This window comes from Oryctolagus cuniculus, chromosome 15 (assembly GCF_051225735.1).
Source record: "Oryctolagus cuniculus isolate XC-2025 breed Fujian yellow rabbit chromosome 15, ASM5122573v1, whole genome shotgun sequence".
In the NCBI taxonomy this organism is placed as follows: Eukaryota; Metazoa; Chordata; class Mammalia; order Lagomorpha; family Leporidae; genus Oryctolagus; species Oryctolagus cuniculus.
Genome location: NC_142881.1, coordinates 13131402 through 13154765, shown reverse-complemented (window position 1 = coordinate 13154765; position 23364 = coordinate 13131402). Strand labels below are relative to the sequence as shown.

Genomic DNA, 23364 nt, shown 5'->3' with positions numbered 1-23364 from the left:
TATTTCCTTGAAGACTGCATAAGTGGCTGGCAGAATGTTAGGGGGCAGCGGGCGTTTAGACATGGCCCTGTCCACCCGCTTCTCCTTGTAGACAAGGAGACAGGCTCCTGGTGCAGGCACCAGATGACACAAAAGGCACTGCTATGGAGAAAGCACGACACAGCCCCATACAAATGCACAAAGAAGATGGATGTGTGTGTCAGCCCAGGTCTCCGGCTGCTTTCGGCCGGGCATCGTAACTGGCCCGCATCCCATGAACCCACTCTCTGGCCAAGTTTTCAGCCAGCTTCCATGTGGCTTGACAAAAGATATGGAGACAGAGGCCAAGCCCACTGCGTAGGAATGGAATGACTGAGTGCATCTGGGACACGGTGGCTGGTGTTTCCGGTGGAGGAAAGGCTACACTGGGTAAGGCCTTTGAACCAGCTCAAACAGGCTCATGGGGGGAATGGCCTTTATAGGATCACACACTGGCCCCGCTCTGTTATGTGGCTCCTTGCTGTGACCAGATGCCTGCCGGATACTCTAGGCTTGCATCCTTTCAGGTGTAAGTGTTAGGAAAGTGAGAGCCTATCTCGCTCTCTCTCCATCTCTTTTAAAGATTTATTTATTTATTTATTCATTTGAAAGGCAGAGGCGGGGGTGGGGTGGGGTGGGGACTTCCATCTGCTGGTTCACTCCCCAGTTGGCTGCAATGGCTGGAGCTGCACTTATCCGAAGCCAGGAGCCAGGAGCCTCCTCCAGGTATCCCACGTGGGTGCAGGGGCCCAAGGACTTGAGTCATCTTCCACTATTTTCCCAGGCCATAGCAGAGAGCTGGATTGGAAGTGGAGCAGCTGGGACTTGAACCAGTTCTCATATGGGATGCTGGCACTGTAGGTGGAGGCTTTACCTGCTATGCCACAGCGCCAGCCCCAAGTGCCTATCTCTCAATGCTTCTGACTGGGTTGTGCGCTCAAGCCTTAACCAAACGCTGGCCAAGGGAAAGCAACACAGAACAGCTGAGTCTGGGTCACATGCTCATCCCTGAGGCGGGGTAAAACATACATAGGCAAGGAGAAAGAGGGCTCCTTTGGGGGAAAAACTGAGGTATTAGGAGAAAGCAGACTGTGTGCTGGACAGCAGGAACAAATATGTCCACCTTACACGCAAAACTGGACACAGAACGTTGGTGCACCCGCCTTCCGGTGGCATGAGCCACGGGGGTACTCAGACCCGCGTGGCCGTCCTGAGATTCCCTGAAGCATCCTGGCTTCATCTCCGCAGTGACCTCCGCATGCAGAGTGGTAGGCTGGAGCTCTGGACTGTGCATCCTGCGGATTTGTAATCTAGTCCCTCCCTCCCCAGAGACTTCAGAAGGCTGGCGTGCCCTGGTCTCCTCATCCATGCGACAGGGGCAGCGTAAGGCAAGTGAAAGCTGTTTGCAAAATGTCAGACATCCCGCAGAGGATGGGGGCGGGGGGCCGAGCCGTGCTTTGTGGAGGTTGTAGGCCCTTTCGCACGAGGCCCTTGCTGATGTGTGGGTGAAAACCACATCAAAGCGGTCTGATCGTCCTTGAACTCAAACCTGCATGTACCCGCCCCATACAGCGAGTGGGCATTTTGGACCATGCATGAGAAGAAAGGAACCACAAACGGGCTCTCCTTCTGGAGCTATGAGCCCTGACCCCACAGGGCATCGTCTACCTGCCTGTCACGTGAGAACTGGGGCAGCAGCATCTTGTTTGTCTTGCATCTGGCTTGGTGAGCACTCAGAAGGTACCAGTTGGGGAACACCTGCCGGTGCAGCCCAGGTTCATGACCGAGGGGCAGCACAGAGCGGTGGCTGCAGCCATCTCCTGGCCTTGCGGGAGACGTCCTGGGATGCCTGTTCTCTGATGCCTTTCCAGGCATCACGGGGAGCGGCTGCCATCACTGAGCAGCCACCCACTTGCACCATGCCCTGTTTCTCTGATGCTTGGCCCCGCATAGCCCCATGGACAGGAAACAGGACGAGGGAACTCCTTCTTTCCTTCCTTCCTTCTTTCCTTTCTTCCTCTCCCTCTCTCTCTCTCTCTCTTTCTCTTTCTTTCTTTCTTTCTTTCTTTCTTTCTTTCTTTCTTTCAAGATTTATTTATTATTTGAAAGGCAGAGTTAGAGAGAGGTAGAGGCAGAGAGAGAGACAGAGGTCTCCTATCCGCTGGTTCACTCCCCAAATGACCTCAAAGGCCAAAGCTGCGCTGATCGGAAGCCAGGAGCCAGGAGCTTCCTCTGGGTCTTTGCATGCGGGTGCAGGGGCCCAAGGACTTCCACTGCTTTCCCAGGCCATAGCAGAGAGCTGGATCAGAAGTGGCACAGCCAGGATTCGAACCGGCGCCCATATGGGATGCTGGCACTGCAGGCGGCGGCTTTACCTGCTACACCACAGTGCCGGCCCTGGAACACCTTTCTTTATAGCTCTATCCCCAAACACATAAAAAAGGAACTTTCTGCAGGAGCCAAACTAACCCCAAGAAGAGAGAGAAAGAGGCTGTGACATCCTCACGTGGTGGCAATGACGGAAACTTGTGAATTCCAACTACTGTCAGCTGCAAGCCATCAAAAGGGACGCGTCAGGCTTTTGGACAAGGCTGCTGTACCTCCTCCCAGGAGCACCCCACCACAGCAGGACCCTGCCCTGCCTACATCCACATCCCAAACCCACACCAGGGTCTGCTGTGGTGCCGCAGGTTAAGCCTTAGCCCTTATTGGAGGGCCTGGTTCGAATCTGACCTATTCTGCTTCCAATCCGACTTCCTGCTAATGGCCTGGGAGGCAGCGGTGATGGCCCGAGTGCCTGGGTCCCTGCCACCCACGTGGGAGACCCAGATGGAGTTCCAGGCTCCTGGCTTTGGCCCAGCCCAGCTTGTGCTGTTGTGGGCATTTAGGGAGTGAACCAGCAGTAGGAGGATCTCTCTCTCTCTCTTTCTCTCTCTGCATTTCAAATAAAGAAAGAAATTTTTAAATAAAAAAAGGGGAAAGGGACACATAAATCCAATAGCCAGAAATAATCTCTAATTTCCAGGCCTGGACAACGCAGCCTGCCACAGCTGTGTCGCCACATTTTCATGGGTGGACTCTGGTATTTGGGGGTGACAGAGTCTGGATTTCTGGCCTGCGGCTGTGATCCTGGCAGGGACAGTGCTGGGTTCCACCTCTGGAGAGAGCGCTACAGGCCGGATAGAAAAGCAGGACTTGCGCCCTGGGGACCGTGGGACTCTGCAGTACTTGAGTGTGCAATGGGGGCACCTCCGCGGGGGAGGGCAGCCGGCCCGCCCGGCATGCGCTCACATACCAGGGCTGGAGTTACAGAGCTTGGGGGTTTTAACTGACCTACAGCCCTCCGCACCTGCGGGAAGCAGAGTAGCAGCCCCACCCCCACCTGAGGCCCCGCCCTCTTTCCTAAACTCGGTGGAAGCCGACTCCAGACGCGCTCCTGGGGCTCCCTCTGGGGGTGCTGCCGGAAACGACCCAGCGCTGCGGATTTTGCGGAGAACTGAGAGACACACCGAGGCTTCCTGGGCACCGGGTGAGAAGCAGGAGGAGGAAGGAGCTCGTGCCCAATCGGCGGTGGGGCGAGAGTCGGCCGTTCCCACCGCGTGGGGGCCGTGTCATAGTGGTGGGGCTGGCCATCTAGTGAAGACGCCTTGGAGAATCGCTCTGGGCCCCTGCGGCGCGTGCCTCCTGGTTTACCCGGGCCCCGCAGTCGGAATGGCAGCTCCAGGGGACCTCCCTGGAGGACCCTAGCCCGGGCGGGTCGCGGGTGCAGCGCGGCGCGCGCGCGCGGCAGGTGCAGGGGACCGAGCACGTCAGCCGCTTGGCCTCGCGCGCGGCGTGAGTTGTTATAGGTCCTGACAGATGGTGGCGGCTTCGACAGCCTGTCAGCCCGCCCGAGCCGCCTGCTCTTACTCGGAGCTCTGGGCTTGTCCGCTAACGCTTTTGACCTGGGAGACGGGGCGGGAGCAGGTGCGCTGGGGCTGGAAGCGAGATGGGCTCGGCTTAACGCAGACCCGGCTTGAGCTGAGCGTGCAGGGGAAAGCTCAAGGGGTCGGGTTCCAGGCCTGGCCGTGTGGCTCCAGTGACCTCTCTGAGCCAGTTTCTGGATTTGTGTAACAAAGTGGCAGGACATGGTATTTCCTAAAGATCTTTTAAGAGAATCAATACCCACTTTAATATGTATGTGAATTTTTTAAATGGCCGATGGTGTGTTCAGTGGCTTGGGGATATTTGCTACCACTTTCAGATGACAAATATTCAAGAATCTGCAACTCAAGGCTTCTACTCATTTGGACAACTGGGAGGCCATCGCCTGGACACCACTGCCCCCTTGTGGCAGCCGGCCTAAATGTGCCGGGTGGTGACGACTCCAACAGCTGAGGGTTCAAAGCTTTAGCAACCAGGGGTTTGTGAGGGTTTTGATAATGTCCCCAAAGCTCTTCTCAGCCCTGGGAAGAACCAGGCCTAAAACCGTGCTAGATGCTTTAGCTGCTAACCCGCTAATGCCTTCTATACCCTCAGCACGGTTATTTATTTATTTATTTTTTGACAGACAGAGTGGACAGTGGGAGAGAGAGACAGAGAGAAAGGTCTTCCTTTACTATTGGTTCACCCTCCAATGGCCGCTGCGGCCGGCACGCTGCGGCCAGCGCACTGCGCTGATCTGAAGCTGGGAGCCAGGTGCTTCTCCTGGTCTCCCATGCGGGTGCAGGGCCCAAGCACTTGTGCCATCCTCCACTGCACTCCCAGGCCACAGCAGAGAGCTGGCCTGGAAGAGGGGCAACTGGAGCACGGTTATTTAGAAGCAATCTGTAAGTGGATTTATAGCCAGATGACCTAGAGCCACTTCAGATTAACTCAGGTCAAGCTATGCCTCAGAGGCCGGGTATGCCTCCACTCCAGAGTGACTCTTTGCAAGGGGGGAAATGACGTGAAGCCGGGGTGGCACTGGCGGAAGTTAAGCATCCTATGTGCGAGAACAGACTTTCCTGTTGTCCGTTCATGGAGGAGATATTTCTACAGCACAGCATCTGCCCTTTTAGAGTGAGCAGTTCAGTGTGGTCAGGGCGCTCACAGGCTGTGTAACCCAGCTGTCCAGTCCCACAGCATTCTGGGCTTCCCCCAGGAGGACCCTGTGGCCCCAGCCTGCTATTCAGTTGGTGCCCATTCCCAGTTCTCCCCAGCCGCTGGCGATCTGCTGTCTCTGGATTTGCTGAAATGGAATCGCACAGTATTTGGCTCTGCTGTCTGGCCTCCTTACTTAGCATAAGGCCTGTGAGGTTTGCACTCGCTGTGGCATGTGGCAGCACCTCAGTCCTTTTCATGGCTGACTGGTATTTCACTACCCGAACACACCACGTTTGTTTATCCACTCACCCACGGACGGCCGTCGGCGCTGTCTCCACTCTTGGTTGTTGTGAATAACGCTGCCAGGAACGTTCTTGTCCGAGCATCTGTTCTAGTCTGTGAGCTCCATTCTTTGGAATGCATATCTAGGTTTGCTTCAGTTCTTTAGAGTGAAGCATCATGGGAGGAGAAGACAACGGGCTCCAGGTGCTAACAATTCCTGTGTATTCTCCAGGATCTACTGCAGGTTGTGGGCTGGCTGGTTTGGCTTTGCTGCTGGTTTGGCTTCACTGGGACCAAGCGCTCCCAGAAATACTCTGTCCTTACAGGGCATACTGGAAGCTCAGGAGGGCAAAGCAGTCCCTGCAGTGTTGGCCAAAGCAAGTCATGTGACCAAGCCTCATGGTGACAGAGGAGGATGTCAGTCCTTGTGGGGCCTATTGGGGGGTGGGTGGGTGCTGACTTACAGTCAGGGAGCAAGGAACAGTGGTCTTGCCACGGTTAGCTGGTGCTCTAACTGCTTCATCTGCACTTTCTGTGCCATATTTATATTTGTTTATTTGAAAGAGATAGAGAAAGGTCTCCTATCTGCTGGTCCACTCCCCAGATCCCTGGAAGAGCCAGGAGCCAGGAACTCCATCCAGGGCGCCAATGTGGGTGGCTGGGCTCACGTTCTTGCACCATCCCCTGCTGCCTCCCAGAGTGCGCAGTAGCAGGAAGTAGGGTCAGAAGCGAAGGTGAGACTCACTCAGGCACTCTGATACGGGATGCAGGGCTCTCAAGCGGCACCTTACCCACTGTATCAAATGCCCATGCCATCTCCGCCATATTTACATTCCATCAAAGCAGCCCGTGGTCTTGATGCAAACGTGTTTCCACTGTGCTTGTTCATAGAGGGCTCCCAAGCCTCAGGCCGGGAAGCAAAGCATCCTGCCCGCGGGAGACGCTCCTGGGAGAGCTGGGATCCCGCTCGGTGGAAACTTTTAGGCTCACTTAACCCCAGCCAATAAGTGGCATCAATTATTCACCTCCGGGAGCATGCTCAGAAATGGACCGTGGCCGCGGAAGGCACCAGCGGGGTGTGTGTTCTCTGCGGCGACCACACCTCTGCTCGCCTTCTCTATGGCTGGACCGCTCTAACAACGTTAAAACATTGCGGCTTCAGATCTCAGGGACGAGTGAAGCGAAGCTGTGCAGAGCCACGTGTCCTTCTCAGATGCGAGGGCTTGGCACGGGCGCCGCTTCCTGCCAAGCCAGAGGATAGTGGGTGCAGGTCCTGCCCACCAGGCGGCCTCCCCGGCGCGATCTTAGGCCCGTGCAAAGGACTTGGCCTCTGCTCCTAGGATCTCCACTGAGGAGCTGACTCGAGAAATGCCCCGCCCCTCTGAAAACCATTGTGAGAACTCCGCCTCTTTGGAAGACTCTGTTCAGAAAGCCGAGCCTTGGAGGGACGGAGACGCGATGTTTCCAACGCTATCATGAGGATGCACCCTCAGCCGCCCCCTTCAAACCCGACCTTGCTCTGTCCTGGAATCTCAGCTTGCTCCGTCTCCCCGCACCCTCCTTCAGCACAGGGAATGCACTCAGCTCGGCCGTGGTTTCCCGTCTCTGCCACGTCTGGAAACAGAAGACCAGGAGCTGAGGCCGCCCCAGGATTTCCCCTCTCCAGAAGCGCCGTCCTCGGTTGCCTAGTTTTCAAAACCACTGCTTCATTCTGCAGTAGGAAGCCAGCGGGGAAGGTGAGAGACAGCGCAGCTTGAATCCCAATGCCACGAAGGAGTAGGGGTGGGATCTGGCTGTGTGTCTGATTAGCCTTTTCTCTGCCTTGCTGGTCTGAGCTTTAGCAGAGATCGAAATGGCAGGCGGTGAGGCTGGGTAGGACAAAGGCGATTTCTCGCTCAGGGAGAGCCGCTCACCCACATCTGAAACCTGGGACCACCAGCCATGGACGTGTGGGCGCACCTGCTGCTGTGTCCAGCACAGCCGTCCTGGAGTCACTCACCGCGACCTCAGGTACTTGAACGGGCTGGAACTGCATCAAAAGACTTCAAGGTAAAGCACATCGCCCTGCTGCTTGCGACTTGCTGTGGCTGGAGGTGAAGAATCCCACACATCTGCAAGTCCCTGATTGGGAACAAAGGAGAGCAGACTGTCTAAAGGATTCTGTATTAGCTTGGATTCCTTATGAGCTCAGAGCTCCACATACTGCACCAGTGTCCAGTGCTGGTGATTCCAGTGGGCCATCTCTGTGAAAAACACAATTTTGCCTTTTTGTAATCCTATTTGAGCACGTTGAAGTTTAATTAGCTTTCCAACCAACTGAATGTCAGTATTCAAATATTTAAGTGCTACTTAAGTGTTACTGTGGCTCCAAAGAAGCTATTGATTCTGGAGTAGCAGACTGATTGAGTTGACTTTTTTTTTTGAAGATTTATTTATTTATTTGAAAGAGTTACACAGAGAGAGAAGGAGAGGCAGAGAGAGAGAGAGAGAGAGAGAGAGAGAGAGAGGTCTTCCATCCGCCGGTTCACTCCCCAATTAGCTGCAATGGCCAGAGCTGTGCCAACCTGAAACCATGAGCCAGGAGCTTCTTCCAGGTCTCCCACGCTGGTGCAGGGGCCCAAGGACTTGGGCCATTCTCCACTGCTTTCCCAGGCCACAGCAGAGAGCTGGATCAGAAGTGGAACAGCTGGGACTCGAACTGGCACCCATATGGGATGCTAGCATTGCAGGCTGTGGCTTTACCTTCCATGCCACAGTGCTGGTCACAAGTTGACTGTTTTTAAAAACCTGGTCATGGGGCTGACGCTGTGGCATAGTGGGTTAAAGCCCCAGCCTGCGGCGCCAGCATCCCATATGGGTGCTGGTTCAAGTCCTAGCTGCTCCTCCTCCAATCCAGCTCTCTGCTATGGCCTGGGAAAGCAGTAGAAGATGGCCCAAGTCCTTGGGCCCCTGCACCCATGTGGGAAACCTGGAAGAAGCTCCTGGCTCCTGGCTTTGGATCAGCTCAGCTCTGACCATTGCAGTCATTTGGGGAGTGAACCAGCAGATGGAAGACCTCTCTCTCTTCCTTACCTTCTCTCTCTGTGTAACTCTTTCAAATAAATAAAATAATTCTTATAAGAAAAAAACCTGGTTACATTTTAGTTGTGACACAGAATTTATAGTAACACAAATTTGGTTTTACACAGACATTTCCACTCAAGTGGATAAACTCCATAAAGGTCATATCCCCTCACCCCAAATACCCCAAAAACCCATTGTTTCATATAACTGTGACTGTTCCTGTTGTGAGGATAGATGTGATCCTTGCTGCTCCCTGTTTCATTGCTCTAAAACCCTCTGCCTTCCACCCCTTTATCCCTCTCTCCCCACCAGCCCCTGGCAACCACTGATTTTTATGCTGCACCAGTAGTTTTGCCTTTCCCAGAATGTCACATAGTTAAATACAGCATGGAGCCTTTTACGTAGTAACATACACTTTCACTAAGTAACATACACTAAGTTTTCTCCATGTCTTTTAATGGCCCAATAGCTCATTCCTCTTTAGTGCTGTGTAATATTCCATGGTCTGGATGTAGCATACCAAAGGACTTTTTTAAAGATTTTATTTATTTATTTGAAAGGCAGAGTTACAAAGAGAAAGGACACACACACACACACACGTATCTTCCATTAGCTGGTTCATTCCCTAAAGGGCCACATTGGCCAGGACTGGGCCAGACCGAAGCCAGGAGCCAGGAGCTTCCTCCAGGTCTCCTACAAGGATAGCAGGGGCCCTAGTGCTGGGGCCATCTTCTGCTGCTTTCCTAGGTGCCTTATCAGGGAGCTGGATCAGAAGTGGAACTGCCAGAACTCGACCTGGTGCTCATATGAGAGCTGGTGTTGCAGGTGGCAGCTTTAGCTGCCAGGCCACAGTGCAGGCTCAGGAGAGCACCTTGACTGCTTGCAGGCCCTGGTAGTTATGAATCCGCTGGGAAGACCCAGACTGAGTTTCAGCCTCCCAGCTTTGCCTTGGCCCGCCCTGGGCTGTTACAGGCATTTGGGACATGCACCAGTGGGCAGAAGATCTTTTTGTGTCTGTCTGTCTGTCTCTTTATCTTTCTCTCTCTGTCTTTCAATAAACAAAAATTAAATAGAAATTAATAAATACATTTTTAACTAAAGAAAGATAGGACTGTGGGATGTGAGAACTCCAGGGTCTTGTGCTTGAGGGCCCCAGCTCGGTGACCTGCAGCCCCCAGGACCCCAGGCCTTTGGCTGAGAGCTCCCTGCTGGCTCCCCAGCCCCCACTCTCAGGCCTATGGACTCAGACTGAATCACGCCACCAGCTGGCTTGGGTCTCCAGCTTGCACACCGCATGCTGTGGGACCTCTTGTTCCCGTAACCGGTCCCCTCCTCTGCATCTCTGTAGAGCCTGTTGGTTCTCTTTCTCTGGGGGACCCTGATATCTGCTCCATTCTAAACACCTTTTGCTAACAAGGTTCTCAGCCACCTTGTACCAAGGGCTGTTCACACACCATCTGCTATGGGATAAGACATGCTTTGACCCATGTTCCCCAAGGGCCCATGTGTTGCAATTTTTTAAAAAGATTTATTTATTTGAAAGACAGATGTACAGAGAGGCAGAGGCAGAGAGAGAAAGAGAGAGGTCCTCCATCCGATGGTGCACTCCTCAGATGGCTGCAATGGCCGGAGCCAGGAGCCAGGAGCTTCCTCCAGGTCTCCCACGCAGGTGAAGGAGCCCAAGGTCTTGGGCCATCTTCCACTACTTTCCCAAGTCATAGCAGAGAGTTGGATTGGAAGTGGAGCAGCCAAGACTCAAACTGGCGCCCATATGGGATGCCAGCACTGCAGGTTGTGGCTTTACCTGCTACACCACAGCGCTGGCCCTGATGTGTTGCAATTCAATCTCCATTATGAGGCATTGAGAGGGTAAAGCTGAATCTGACCATGGTGTTTGGATACAGGGCCTTAGGGAGGTGACTGGGATGAGCTAAGATTCTTGGGAGGAGCCCCCATGACTGACTGCAACTCTGGAAGAGAAGAGACCAGAGAGACCCCTGCAGGTGCACCCCTTGTGTCTCAGCATGCGACGCCAGCAGGCCCTTGTCCACAACTGTGAGCCGAAATAAACCCTTTCCTTCGGAAGGGCCCAGGCGCTCGAGTTTCCTTGTGCAGTGACAAGTGGCCCAGTACGTCCTCTCCCGAGGCCGTGGCTGTGGACTGAGCTGTCAGAGCCGAGCCGGCTTTCTCAGACCACTCCTGGTGCAAGCTGGGTCCTCTGGGATGCAGCTCCTGGGTCAGGGTCGAGAGTATGAGAGTTTGCTGGGAAGTGGTATCTGTGGGAGGAGAAGGGAGCACGTGGGGTGGGAGGGGGAGCCCCCCCCCCCATCACAGGGAGACCAACAGTCTCTACCGAGGGGCTGGGAGCGCTGGGCGCACGCTGCAGGTGGGATGAATCCACCATGGGCAGGAGCGGGCGGGCTCTCGTCCCCTGGCCTTGCTCAGCCCCAGGACAGGGATGTCCCTGAGCAGAGCACTCAGAAGCAGGGCCCAACCCTGAAAGAACAGCCGGAGGCTGCTAAGAGCCAGGCTGCTGCTCTGCGGATCTGTTGAAGCACCGCTCTGCCCGCCATCCGGGCACCTTTCTCCCCTGGCAGAGACGAGGCGCAGGTCCAGCCACATGAGCCCATTCCAAGCCCCTGCTTGCATCGCGTCTGCTAACCCCAGGTGGGCTGCAGCCAGTCAGGTGGCCCAGCCCCCCGGGAAGGGTCACAGAAACACATCCAAGCCCACCATGGGGCTTAGCAAGGGCGGAAGAGTTCCAGGCGTGGGAAGAATCGGGACCACACATCAGGTCCACTTGGGATAAAGGCCTTTGGAAAGTGCTGGGCACTGGCCTCACGGGGTTACTACTGTGACCACGTGGCCAGGGGCCCAGCTGTGCTAGGCCTAGGAGTGCCACAGACACCCATGAGGAGGGGCAAGCTCTTGATGACATCCCTGTAGATCGGCTTTGCTACCTGGAAGTCACAGCTGCAGTTTGGGCATGGAAAAAGCCCAGTGGACACAAACTCACGCTGTGTCGTCCGCCCAAGACCCCTGCCACGCAGACTGGGGCTGGCCGCGAGGATCGACAGCAGCGTGGGGCGCCAGCAGGGGCGCCAGCCCAGCTTATCAGATGAACCGAACGCCCTGAGTTCCGGCTTCTTCCCGAGGGGAAGCCCGCGCCCTCCACTTAGTGCTGGCGCCTGGCCATTCCCCCGGCACTCATCCTAGCGGAGCCCGGAAGCTCCGCCTCTCATAGCGGCTCCTCGGCTGGGCCCTGGCCCTGCCCCGAGCGCTCCAGGGAGGATGGAAGCTTCAGGGCCGCCCCAGGCCAGGAGGTGCGGCCTGGAGACCCTGGGGAAGCTTTTCCCCAGCTTCTGCTTCCTCGGCTGCCTGGTCACCTATGCGCTGCTGGGAGCTGTGCTCTTCTCGGCCATCGAGGGCCACCCGGTGCTGGGGGCGCCGGACAATCGGGAGTTTGAGGAGTTCCTGGAGACGCTCTATGGCATCTTGGACTGCAACAGAACAGGTAGGAGCGTCACCTGCCCCGGGCAGGCCTTTTCCCCAGGTTGAGAACAGAGGCCGCCCTGCTACAGGCTGAGGCTGGGAGCTGCCTGCTGGCGTCCTCCCCTTTCCTGGGTGGGTGGCTTTAGGCCAGTTCTCTCTGCACTTCAGTTTTCTCCTCTGGGAAATGAGGAGAATGAGGACCCCTCTGGGGTGCAGTGAAGAATGCAGGAAACGCACTGAGCCCCCAGCTTCATGATGCCTCCACCAGAGGGGAAACTGAGGCTCAGAAACCTCTTCCCCAAAGGAAGCTTGCGAAGATGCATTTCACAGAGCAAGCTAAAACACGAGGGGCACTGAAACAGAAGGCAAAGACAAACCAGGCTGTAGGAGTCAGGGGAAGAACAGGGCAGGGAGTCCCCAACCTGCCCGGTCCAGTGGGGCCCCAGCTGCCTGCCCAGGGCTCCTCCCAGAAGCTACCCCTTGCTTTGCTCCCAGGGACTAAAAGGTCAAGGCAGGCAGTCTTCTGCAGTAAAGGGGCTACTCCCTGCACCCTGCCAGACAGACGCAGGTCTGCTCAGTAGTCCTGGGAAATACCTCAGTCGCTGCCCAGTTGCTAGAGGCCATCACATCTGGGTCGCCAGCAAGTTCCAGGCTCTCCCAAGCAGCCCACACAGGACAGTCATCCAAGCAGCTTGTATAGAATACACGGGTTCCTCCCCACCTCTCCTTACTCAGCCTTTCAGGGCTGAGCTGGGCATCTGATGTTTTCTGGCTCATTCCAGTGCACAGCGAGGTGAGGAAGCCCAGGGCTGGTTCAGGCCTGTTGTGCACCGGGTTCACCAGAGGGGGTTAGAGGGGACCCTTGGGGGCCCCTTTTCACATATCATCTCATTTAACCCTCCAAAGGCCCCTTAGGAGCCGGGTATGCCTTGTCTTCCTTTTACAGGAAACAGAGGCAGGGGGAGGTTAGGGAACTTGCCCCCAAGTCCACACTAGCAAAATGGAGCCGGGGATTCAACCCCAGGCATTTGGGCTCCAGAGTCTGGACTTTCAGCACCATGTCCTGCTGCCCCCCGCCCCCACGTCCCCCGGGAAGGAAGCGGATGCTCAGAAACAGACCTCAGAGGCCGGGGAGGATCAGAGCCGGGTCTACACAGCAGGCGTCCGACTTCCAGGCTGGTGCCATTCAAACGAATAGAGACTTGCACTCGGAGCTGGCTTGGTGCCATCCTCCCCCACTGTGCCCCAGTCTGATGGGTGGCTTCTGGGGACAGGCTCACCAGCTGCTGAGGCCAATAGAAGCACTTAGGAATCTGTCTGAGAAGCCAGGGTCCCCAGGCACTCTGTCGGCCCTGGGACCAGTGTTTTGGGAGCCAAGGCTTAGGAGTTGTGGAGGAGAAATCACACACAGCCAGCCCAGTGTGATGAGCGTCGCCAGCCCTGTAAAGAGCTCCCACAGTGGCACCATTGGACCCCACGTGTCAGTTGCATTTCTTGAAAGAGTTTTTGCTTTTGATTTGCAAGAGTGCCACGGGACAGCACGGTAGTAGTCATCCCCCTTGGAAAGGTGAGAGAAGCGGAGGTTCAGAGAGCTAAGACGTCTCCCCGAGTCTGGCATAGCTCAGGCATGGCGCCCACAGACCTCTGCTAGGCTCTCTGCCTGTGGGGCCACGTGGCTGCCTCACACCACACGGATCAGATGTAGGATCTAAGCTACAAGATCATTTTAAAGGCAGGCTCCGAGGACCAAGCTGCGGTGTCGATGGGGCCACGGGGTGGGGGCCGCTTGTCCTGGGGGAGGACCCTGCCCGCTGGAAGGCGAGCCCCTCCCTCACTGTGCTCTCTCCTCCTCCAGCGGTGGAAGGCAGGAAGGAGGCCGTGCGGGTGCACCTGCAGCAGCTGAAACCACAGTGGTTTCACGGGCCGGCCGACTGGACGTTCCCCAGCGCGCTGTTTTTTTGCTGCACTGTGTTCAGCACCGTGGGTGAGTGCGAGGGCAAGGGCAAGGGCAAGGGCAGGCCTGCAGGAAGAGAGGCCTGGGGAAGGGTGGGGAGCGGGGAGGCTGGGCCCTCGGGTAGCGATGCTGGGACACTCATGTAATAGGAGGTGAGGCGGTGGCGGCGTGCCTACCCTGGCCCAGCCTCCTATGCCTGGGCAGGCACCATGAGCAGGGCTGCCATGGGCCCTGAGGTTCCTCTGGGAGAATAACACGAGCGTCCTTCCTCCTCTCGGGTGGGTGCTGCCCCTGGCTCAGCCCAGTTGGTTTGGGGACGGGGGGAGGGCTTCCCGGAAGTGGCATTGGAGTTAGTGTCTGAGGATCTCAGGGATTCACCCTGCAAAGATGGGTGAGAGAGTCTCCAGGTGGGGAAAGCCTCCAGGCCAACCCCCCCCCCCCCGGGGTGCACAGGCCCCTTGGAGGCAAAGCTGAGTGGGTGGGCAGAGTCAGGCCTCCTGGGCTGGGAGGATGGGGCTGGTCTTGCACTGGGCCAACAAGCTGTGCTCCAGGTTGGGCTGCCCACCCTCGGCTTCCCTTCAGGGGGTGCAGCAGGTGGGCCAGGATGCAGGGTCTGAGCCAGGCCAGGTAGGAACTGACTCTGCGGGGCAAGGGTCACAGAGAGCGGGGGAGGTGGAGCTGCCCCCAGCCTCTGCGCAGGAGCTCTTGGGTGTGACCATGCCCCAGCCACCACCCCTCTGGGCCAGCCAGAAAGATTGGGACCTCCGTCTCCATCCCAGACAGCCACAGAGCTGGGGCTGCAGCTGGTCCTGTGGCCTGTCATGCTCGGGGTGGTGGTGAGCCTGGGGCCCCCACCCCTGCTTTTTTTTTTTTTCTTAAAGATTTGTTTTATTTGTTTGAAAGACAGAGTTACAGAGAGAGGTAGAGACAGAGAGAGAGAGGTCTTTCATCTGACAGTCACTTCTCAATTGGCCACAATGGCTGGAGCTGGGCCAATCTGAAGCCAGGAGCCAGGAGCTTCTTCCTGGTCTCCCATGTGGGTGCAGGGGCCCAAGGACTTGGGTCATCTTCTACTGCTTTCCCAGGCCATAGCAGAGAGCTGGATCAGAAGAGGAGCAGCCAGGACTAGAACTGGCACTCATGGGATGCTGGCGCTTCAGGCCAGGGCTTTAACTTGCTGAGCCATAGCGCTGGCCCTGGGACCCCCACCCTTAACCATGTTAGGTGTGCCTCTTGGGGGACACTGAGGGTCAGAGGCTGACTTCCTGTAAAAGCAGCAGCCAGGAAGCCCGCTACCCCCTGCTGCAACCAGCAGAACACCCAAGCCAGCTGGCTTGCAAGTTCAGGGAAACGTGCCACCTAGGATAAAGAGGGGTCTAGGGGGAGGACAGCTGTGGGGCCGCAGCTCGGCTGTGGCACTGAGCACGGGGCTTCTCTATCCTCCTGCTCAGACAGGGTCACGAGAGGCCACCGAGGCCCACGCCCTACCTGACCGTAATGGCTTCCGGCACAGAAAGGACGCCTGTTCCTTCCATGGGTGACAATCAGCCAGGCACTCTTCCCAGAAGCCCCCACTGGGCCTCCCAGCCACACCCAAGCTGGGAGCCTGAAAGAGGGCTGGACCACACCGGAGCTCCACGAGAGAGCCCCCGCCCCCCTGCCCTCGGGGTTCCTCTTCTTCAAGGGGATGTAGATGTTGGCAGGGCCAGGCGACAGGCAGGAAGAGAGCTCATCACCCAGCAGGTGCCCCACATGGGCAAGGTGCGTGAGGGACTTTGTCGTATTTAATTCTCACAACTCTCTGAGCTCAGGGTGATGGGGCTCAGGTGACGGGGCTGAGATGGGAGTTGGACAGAGCCAGCAAGGCAGGGGCAGGGCTGCGGTCCAGCCCCACTGCTGGGCCTCCGGGGGCAGCTGGCCCAGCTTCTCAGACACCTCTCCACTGGATAATTCTAGGGTGTGGGTGGGCTGGCCTACCCATTGCCATTTTTAAAAAGGATTTATTTATTTTATTTGAAAGGCAGAGTGACAGAGAGGCAAAGTCCAGGAGAGAGAGAAACAGAGAGGGAGAGGGAGAGATAGAGAGATAGAGAGAGAGAATCTTCCACTTGCTGGTTCACTCCACGATGGCCAGAGCTGGGCTGATCTGAAGCCAGAAGCCAGGAACTCCATTGAGGTCTCCCACATGGGTGCAGGGACCCAAGCACTTGGGCCATTTTCTACTGCTTTCCCAGGCATATCAGCAGGGAGCTGGATCGGAAGTGTAGCAGCCAGGACTCAAACTGGTGCCCATGTGGGATGCTGGCACTGCAGGCCAGGGCTTTAACCCATTGTGCCATGATTTCTTAAAAAATTATGTTGAGGGCCAGTGCCATGGCTCACTAGGCTAATCCTCTGCCTGCGGTGCTGGTACTCCGGGTTCTAGTCCTGGTTGGGGCGCTGGTTCTGCCCCAGTTGCTCCTCTTCCAGGCCAGCTCTCTGCTGTGGCCCGGGAGGGCAGTGGAGGATGGCCCAAGTCCTTGGACCCTGCACCCGAATGGGAGACCAGGAGGAAGCACCTGGCTCCTGGCTTCGGATTGACGCAGTGTGCCGGCTGTAGTGGTCATTTGGGGGGTGAACCGATGGAAGGAAGACCTTTCTCTCTGTCTCTCTCTCTCTCACTGTCTAACTCTGCCTATCAAAAAAAAAAAAATTATGTTGAGAGGCACAGAAACAAAGAGACAAGAGACAGAAAAAGAGAGAGGGTCCCCATCTGCAGGTTCACTCTCGAATTCCTGCAATTGCCAGGGCTGGGCTGGGCTGAAGCTGGGAGCAGGGAACTCAACCCAGGTCTCCCGTGGGGAAGGTGGGGACCCCAGTACTTGAGCCATCACTGCTGCCTCCCAGGGGGCTGCATTTGCAGAAAGCTGGCGTCAGAAACTGGAGGGGGTACAAACTCAGGCCCCCTGATGTGAGATGAGGGTGTCCTGGGGGCCAGGCCAAATGTCCACCCCCACCCCCACATACAATGTTGAGTGGCAGGCTGGTCTCTACACACAGAATCAGATTACCTCTTACCACCCCCACCAGAAGTGTCTCCAGACTTGGCCAAAGGTCCGTTCCCCTGAGACGCTGATCCATTGCAATGGATCCGGACCTGTAGCTTTGACATCACTGTGGAACTTGTCAGAAATGCAAGTTCATTCTCAAGCCCCATCCTAGACCTCCCTACCCCACCGAGCCAGAAACCATGGAGGCGGGGCCGCAGGGTTCTGATGCGTGCTGATGTGTGCGAAGCACCAGGCCAAGGCACAGGTTCTCAGCGGTGGCTGCACATTGGACTCACCCAGATGTCTTTTCCAGGCACCTATGTCCGGACCCTGGCCCAGGCCACGAGAGCCAGAGTCTCCAAGGCCAGGCCAGGCCTGGGCGGCAGCGGGCTGCAGACGCCTCCAGGTGGTTTTACTGGAACTCCAGCCTGTTAGACGCTGGTCTAATGGAAACGCATTAGCTGCCCTCAGGACGGCCAGGCTGCACTCCCCATTGTCCAGGGCAATTAAGACCTCAGGCCACGCGGTAATTAAAGCTGGAAGGGGATATGGGGGATGCTCCGATGGGTGCCTCCTGCCCTCATCTCCCAGTCACCTGAAATGCACCTGGCCTTGGTGCTAAGAAAGGGATGCCCAATAGGTATGAGCCCCCTCAACCGCCCCCCCTTATACCCCGCCCCAGTCAATCCCAACCGGGTCAGCCTCTTTCAAGGAGAAAGGAGAGTGTGCGCACTATTAAGTCCTCACGGGCTAGGGGCAGTGCGCAGTGAGCAGATCGGGTCGGGACACGCAGATGCGTTCCGGGAGATGATAGGACTTTGCACTGTGTGCATCTTGGCATTTGGGAACTGGGGTGGGTGTGTTCTTCCTGACACAGGGGCTGTGTGCTCTGAGACTTGCTTCCACGGTGCATTTCCTGGCCTGAGCCAGGCGCAGCTTTCGGCTGCAAACAGCTCATCCACCCTTCCAATGAGAGTGTGGGGTTGCGCATGCGTGTGGGGAAGGTCTTGGGAGGGGGAAGTAGGGGATGCAAGTCCTTGCTGGCTCTGGGCTGTGTGGCCCTCAACACATCACCAGACTTCTCTGTTCCTTATCCATTAAAAGAGGAAAACAGCTGAGGTTGCCAGCTTAGTATTGCTGTGCAGATTTTGACTCTAAAAGTACTGTACAAATTCTGCAAAAAAAAAAAAAGCATTATATTCTTTAAAAAGATTTTATTTATTTATAAAGCAGAATAACAGAGAGATCTTCCACCTGCTGGTTCACTCCCCAGATGCCCACGATAGCAGAGCTGGGCTAGGTCAAAGCCAGGAGCCAGGAGCCAGGAGCTGTGTCTGGGTCTCAGGCCGTCACCTGCCACCTAGCTGGGACAGAAGAGGAGGCAGGACTCCATCCTGGGCACTGATAGGGGACGCGGGCACCCTGGGTGGCAACCGAACCCACTGCACAACACCTGCCCCACTCTCAAGAGAAATCTGACGGGGCCCCTGGCCTGGAGGCTGCGGGGGTTACTAGTTCCTATTGGCTGGGTGGGAGGGGGCCTCTCCTGACTTTCCCTGTGGGGACACAGAAACAGGGGAGCTTGCTCGTGTTCTCAGAAGTGGGTGGGACACGCTGCGGGTGGGTGCTGCTGCCAGCCGCTGATGTCTCAGAGGGCTGGCGGCCCTCAGAGCCCATGCCAGCCTGGCCACAGGGGTCCCTGCTGAACCCCTCGGGGCCCTTGCGCCCCCAGGAGCAGTTCCAGCACCCTCTGGAGGGCACTGACATCTGCCGGTTCCTCCTCGAATCCTTCAACCCCGCCCACCAGTGACTGGCACACAGTAGGAGCTCAATAAATACACTCATTCAGTCAACATCTCGTTACCCATGTGCCAGGCACCGTGCGAGGCACTGAGGGGTCCAGGAACAAAACAGACAAAAGTGTCCGTGATGGTGAAACGGGCAGTAACCAAGTGCACACAGTAGGTCGGATGGTTATGGGAGTTAGAGGCAGCAGCTTGGAGAGGATGAGTCTAGAGTGTGAAATGGGGAGGGAGTGGCCTGGAAATATCCCCCTGAAAAGATGGCGTCCAAACCAAAGACTGAAGGAGGTGGAGCAGTCAGCCGTGTGGCTCTGTGGACTCTGTGGAGTAGGAACCTTCTAGGCGGAGTGAAGACAGTGCAAAGGTCCTGGGGCAGGTCCCGCCTGGCTTGTTGGAGGGGCAGGAAGCAGGACGGTGTGGCTGGGGAGGGTGGGACAGGAAGCTGGGGTACAGGGTCTCACAGGCATTGTGAAGACTGGATTTTATCCGGCATGAGATGGGAACCTGCAGAGGGTTCTGGTCAGCTTTGATTAAAGGGGATTATTCATCTGAAACAAGAGAACGAATTAATGAGTGAACCAAGAACACGGCACTGGTGTGGTCACAGAGCCGGGCCGCTCAGCTGTGCTTCCCTCCCAGGTCCCTAGGAGCCTGGAGTTGGTTTTAGATGTGGTGGATGCAAGATGGGCAGTTCCCGCCCCGCTGTTTTCCCACGGCAGCCCGGGCTGTGCCTGGCCCCCCACCTGCAGGAAAGGCACAGGAAGACATCACCGACGACACCTCCTGTCTGTGGTCCAGAAAGCTGAGCACTCCTCCTAACAGCGGGACTCTCCACCCACCACCCTGGACCCGGGGACCGGCATTCCTTCCCCTCTTGTGCACAGGGGCACCAAGTGATAAAGCCCCTTGCCCCAGGTCACACAAGGTCACAGTGTGTGAGTCACCGAGGGAGGGCTTTGCGTGATTCAGGTCTGATCCCAGGGCACCTGTTCCCAGCCACCCAGCTGCACCGCCTGTTCTCTATGATGGCTGCGGATTCTGTGAGCAATCAAAGAATGAACCCAGTGATCCAGATTCGGGGCTGCCTGCTCTCGCCTCCATCCCTAACTCCGTCCTGGCCTCCCCAAGGTCCCCTGTCTCCCACCCCATCCCGCTGAGACCCCTTGTGATGTCATGGAGGCGTCTGCAGGGTCCTGCTCCTTGGGAGGCTCCTGGGGGCAGGGGCTCCTTCCTGGGCCCCTCCAGCTGCGGTAGCCCCTGTTTCTTGCCTGGTGACCGCATCGGGCTGGTCTCTGTGAGGGAGATCTCCCTCCGCCTTTCCTGCAGGGCGCGGATGACGGTGCGTGGGGCCCACATTGGTGGTGCAGGAAAACCGCCTCCTCTCAGAGGCCCTTCCAGATTGCGGTCGCTAAGACTCGGGCACCTTTTAGGGGGCAGCGCCATTTTGCAGCCTGCCATGCTGATGAAGGCAACTCCCCCACCCATCTGGCACCTGAGCCCCTGGACCCTGCCCACCTCCCTGGACACTGACCCCACCCACCGGCGTTTGCTTGGTGCCCTCAGCCAAGCTGACAGCCACACCCTGGGTGACCTTGGTGACGAATTAGAAGGTAACATCGCTTTTAGGCAGACACAGTCCTGCGTCCTGAGCCCTGAGCTCCTGGCTTGGTAAGTACACCTCAGACTAGATTTCAGCTGCACACACTGCCCTCCCACCATGGGAATGTCCCCTCCTTAAACCTGTCACAGGGCCTTTGCGCCTGCGGCTGCTTCTCTCCTTACCTCCCAACCTCAGCTGCTGGTGAGTCACCGCACCAGCAAGTGTTCCCGGAGCCTAAATCCAGGAGGCGTGCCTTTGTTCTAATCACTCATAGAACAGTCTGCTCTTACCGTGGCTGATCACGTGCTCACTAGTGTGGTTATTTGGTCACTTTGCCTCTCTCAGCAAGCTTGGATCCCATCTCTACTTTGCTCAGCCTGGTGACGCCAGTGCATGCAGTAAGTGCTTAATACATACTCATCAAACAAATGAATGCACATGTGGCCTGAGTGGCCGTGGAGCAACCTGGGACAGAGCCCATCCCATGGCTCCCCGCCTCCCTGGTGGGGTGGGCACCCCAATGCCGCACGGCCCTGGAGGGCAGCACTTCAGGCTAGAGCTTGCTGTGGGCAGCTTCGGTCCTGGAGGGGCAAGGGCTCAGCCAGCCCGGGCATGGGCTGCACATTAATTTGCATAACCGGGCTGAGTTTTTCTGCATTACTTGTCCTCATGACCCTGGCATTTCAACACCGGCACTGAGCACAGAGCTGTCTCTTCTGCCTGTTGAAGTCTCGGAAGCTTGGCCAGCCCGGAAGTCTCTCTACTCCTGCTCCTTTGGGAATGTGAGGGTGGAGCTGGGGTGGGGCGGAAGGAGGGGCCCAGCGGCCCCTCCCTTTTCTTGGAGGACCAGGTCTGACTGGCTCATGGGCCCCCGCCCTGGGCTGCACTGCGCTGCACTCCCAGCCCCGCCCCTTGTCACACGGATGCTGTGGCTCTGCGCTTCAGTCTCCCCACCAGGGAAGGCTGCTTGGTTCTCAGGGAGCAGCCACTGCCAGCCCTCAGCGCCAACACGCACCCACGGCACGGCAGGTGCTCCCCCAGCCGGTCTGTATGTGAGTACGGACGGGCACCCCTGCTTTATAGCTAAGAAGCCTAGAAGTAGGACAGGCATTTGGCATGGCAATTAAGATGCCACCTGGGACACCTGTGTCCCAGGTGGGGGGTGGGGGTCAGAGTCCTGGCTTCTCACCCTGAAGAGGAGCCGCCCCTCCCACTGCAGGCACGTGGACACTTCCCGACCACTGCTTCCAGCCCCGCGGGTAAACAGCACGCCAAGGAGGGGCCACGACGGAGGTCTCTTTAGAGATTTTTTTTTGGGTGGGGGGAGCAGACCACTTCCCAGCCTCGGTCTTGTTTCTCAGGTTACAGCCGCATCTTCCCGGTCACCAGGCTGGGCAAGTACCTGTGCATGCTGTACGCCCTCTTCGGCATCCCGCTGATGTTCCTGGTCCTCACCGACATCGGCGACATCCTGGCAGCCGTGCTATCCGCATCTTACGGTCGGCTCCGGAAACTGCCTTTCCTCACCCCCCACCCCTCCAAGTGGTGCTCGCGACCACCACCGCCGGGGAGACAGCCAGAGGCCACTCGGGGAGGGGACGCCACCGCCGGCCCGCAGATCGTCATCAGCGCCGAGGAGCCCCCGGACCCCAAGCCTGGCAGGTGTCCCGCAGCCGCAAGCTGCAACACGGAGCTGTTCGAGAGACTTCTCACCAGGGAGAAACAGAACAGCCTACAGCTGCCGCCGCGGGCTGTGGAGAGGAGCAGCTCGTGTCCCGAGCTGGCCATGGGGCGCTTCTCCTACTCCATCATCAGCAACCTGGACGAGGTGGGGCGGCAGGTGGAGACCTTGGACGTGCCCCTGCCCGTCGTCGGCCTGGTCGTGTTCGCCTACATTTCCTGTGCGGCGGCCATCCTCCCCTTCTGGGAGACGAAGCTGGACTTCGAGAACGCCTTCTACTTCTGCTTTGTCACCCTGACCACCATCGGGTTTGCGGACACAGATCTGGAACACCCTCACTTCTTCCTCTTCTTCTCGCTCTACATCCTCGTGGGCATGGAGATCCTGTGCATCGCCTTCAAGCTGGTGCAGACCAGGCTGGTGCACGCCTACAAGAGCCTCCTGCTCTTCTTCGCCAAGGGCAAGTTCAACGACCTCGTGCGAGAGTGAAGGCTCCCGGGATGAGCTGGGTTCTGGGCCCTGTCTTCCGGGGCAGCGTGGTCAGAACTGGTGGCGCTAAGTAGCCTGTCACCTGAGACTTCGGGGTGTGGAGACACATCCATGGGGTGGGGGGGGCTTCGCTCAGTCTTGAGGTCCCGTAGAATGCACTGACCTGCTTTCCTGGTAGGATATAAGGGGAAAAACAAACCCTCTCACCACCCTCTGAAGTCCAGTTAATTCCCGTCTGCATTTTTTAAAAAAGGCACATGCCCCGTATCCAGACAAAACAGTCTCTGGGTGCCACTGGTTTCCTTGTGACATGAGAAAAAAGTCACCCTCACTCCTGGGATTCGTCCTTCCAGCTACGGTCGATGTCTCCCCGAGTCACTCCCTGTTCCCTTCCGTGAGCAAACGGCTGCACGAATGCATGCATGAGCAGCCCGGCCCCGGCCTGGGGGAGCGCACGGATGCCACCCGAGATCACAGTGGCCTGGGTACCTCCTGCTCGCCCCTCTTTCCTTACATGGCCTGGGGATGGCGCCTGCAGAGTGAGCTGCGTTGGGCACAAGTTGACACGTAGGTGGATGGTTAGTTCCTGAAAGGGTTGGCGTGCACTGGGTGGACGCACACCTGAGCTGTTCCTGGATGGGGTGGCACTGGGTGGGCAGCTCGGGGTCGCTGTCCCCGCACGCCCTGGCACCCCAGCGCCATCTGCCTGAAGACTTTCTGCTTTATAACATGGGCACAACCAGGGCCACACAGAAGCGCCCAGGTGTTGGCATTTTGGGAAGCAGCCCTCAAGCAATGACTGACGAGAGCCCGCCTTCCCTCCCTGCCCCTGGGCTGCCTGGGGCACTTCCCCCGCCGGCTCCACTCTGCGTCAGCCTCCCTCAGGTCCT

At 57.3% G+C, this 23364-nt stretch overlaps 1 protein-coding gene across 1 annotated transcript; it reads left to right on the top strand.

Annotated features, from left to right (window-relative positions):
• The first annotated feature begins 11718 nt into the window (after positions 1–11718).
• Positions 11719–22685, top strand: KCNK18 (potassium two pore domain channel subfamily K member 18). The gene is made up of 3 exons (XM_002718679.4): positions 11719–11941; positions 13775–13903; positions 21666–22685. The coding sequence occupies exons 1-3, from the start codon at positions 11719–11721 to the stop codon at positions 22472–22474; spliced, it is 1161 nt and encodes a 386-aa protein (XP_002718725.2). The 3' UTR covers positions 22475–22685.
• Positions 22686–23364: the final 679 nt, after the last annotated feature.

What these genes read in the sequence shown, in the direction of transcription:
- KCNK18 (XM_002718679.4), top strand. Translation starts at nt 11,719, where the DNA reads ATGGAAGCTTCAGGGCCGCCCCAGGCCAGGAGGTGCGGCCTGGAGACC. An exon ending in CTTGGACTGCAACAGAACAG is followed by an intron (nt 11,942 to 13,774) that starts GTAGGAGCGTCA and finishes CTCCTCCTCCAG; the next exon opens with CGGTGGAAGGCAGGAAGGAG. An exon ending in CACTGTGTTCAGCACCGTGG is followed by an intron (nt 13,904 to 21,665) that starts GTGAGTGCGAGG and finishes CTTGTTTCTCAG; the next exon opens with GTTACAGCCGCATCTTCCCG.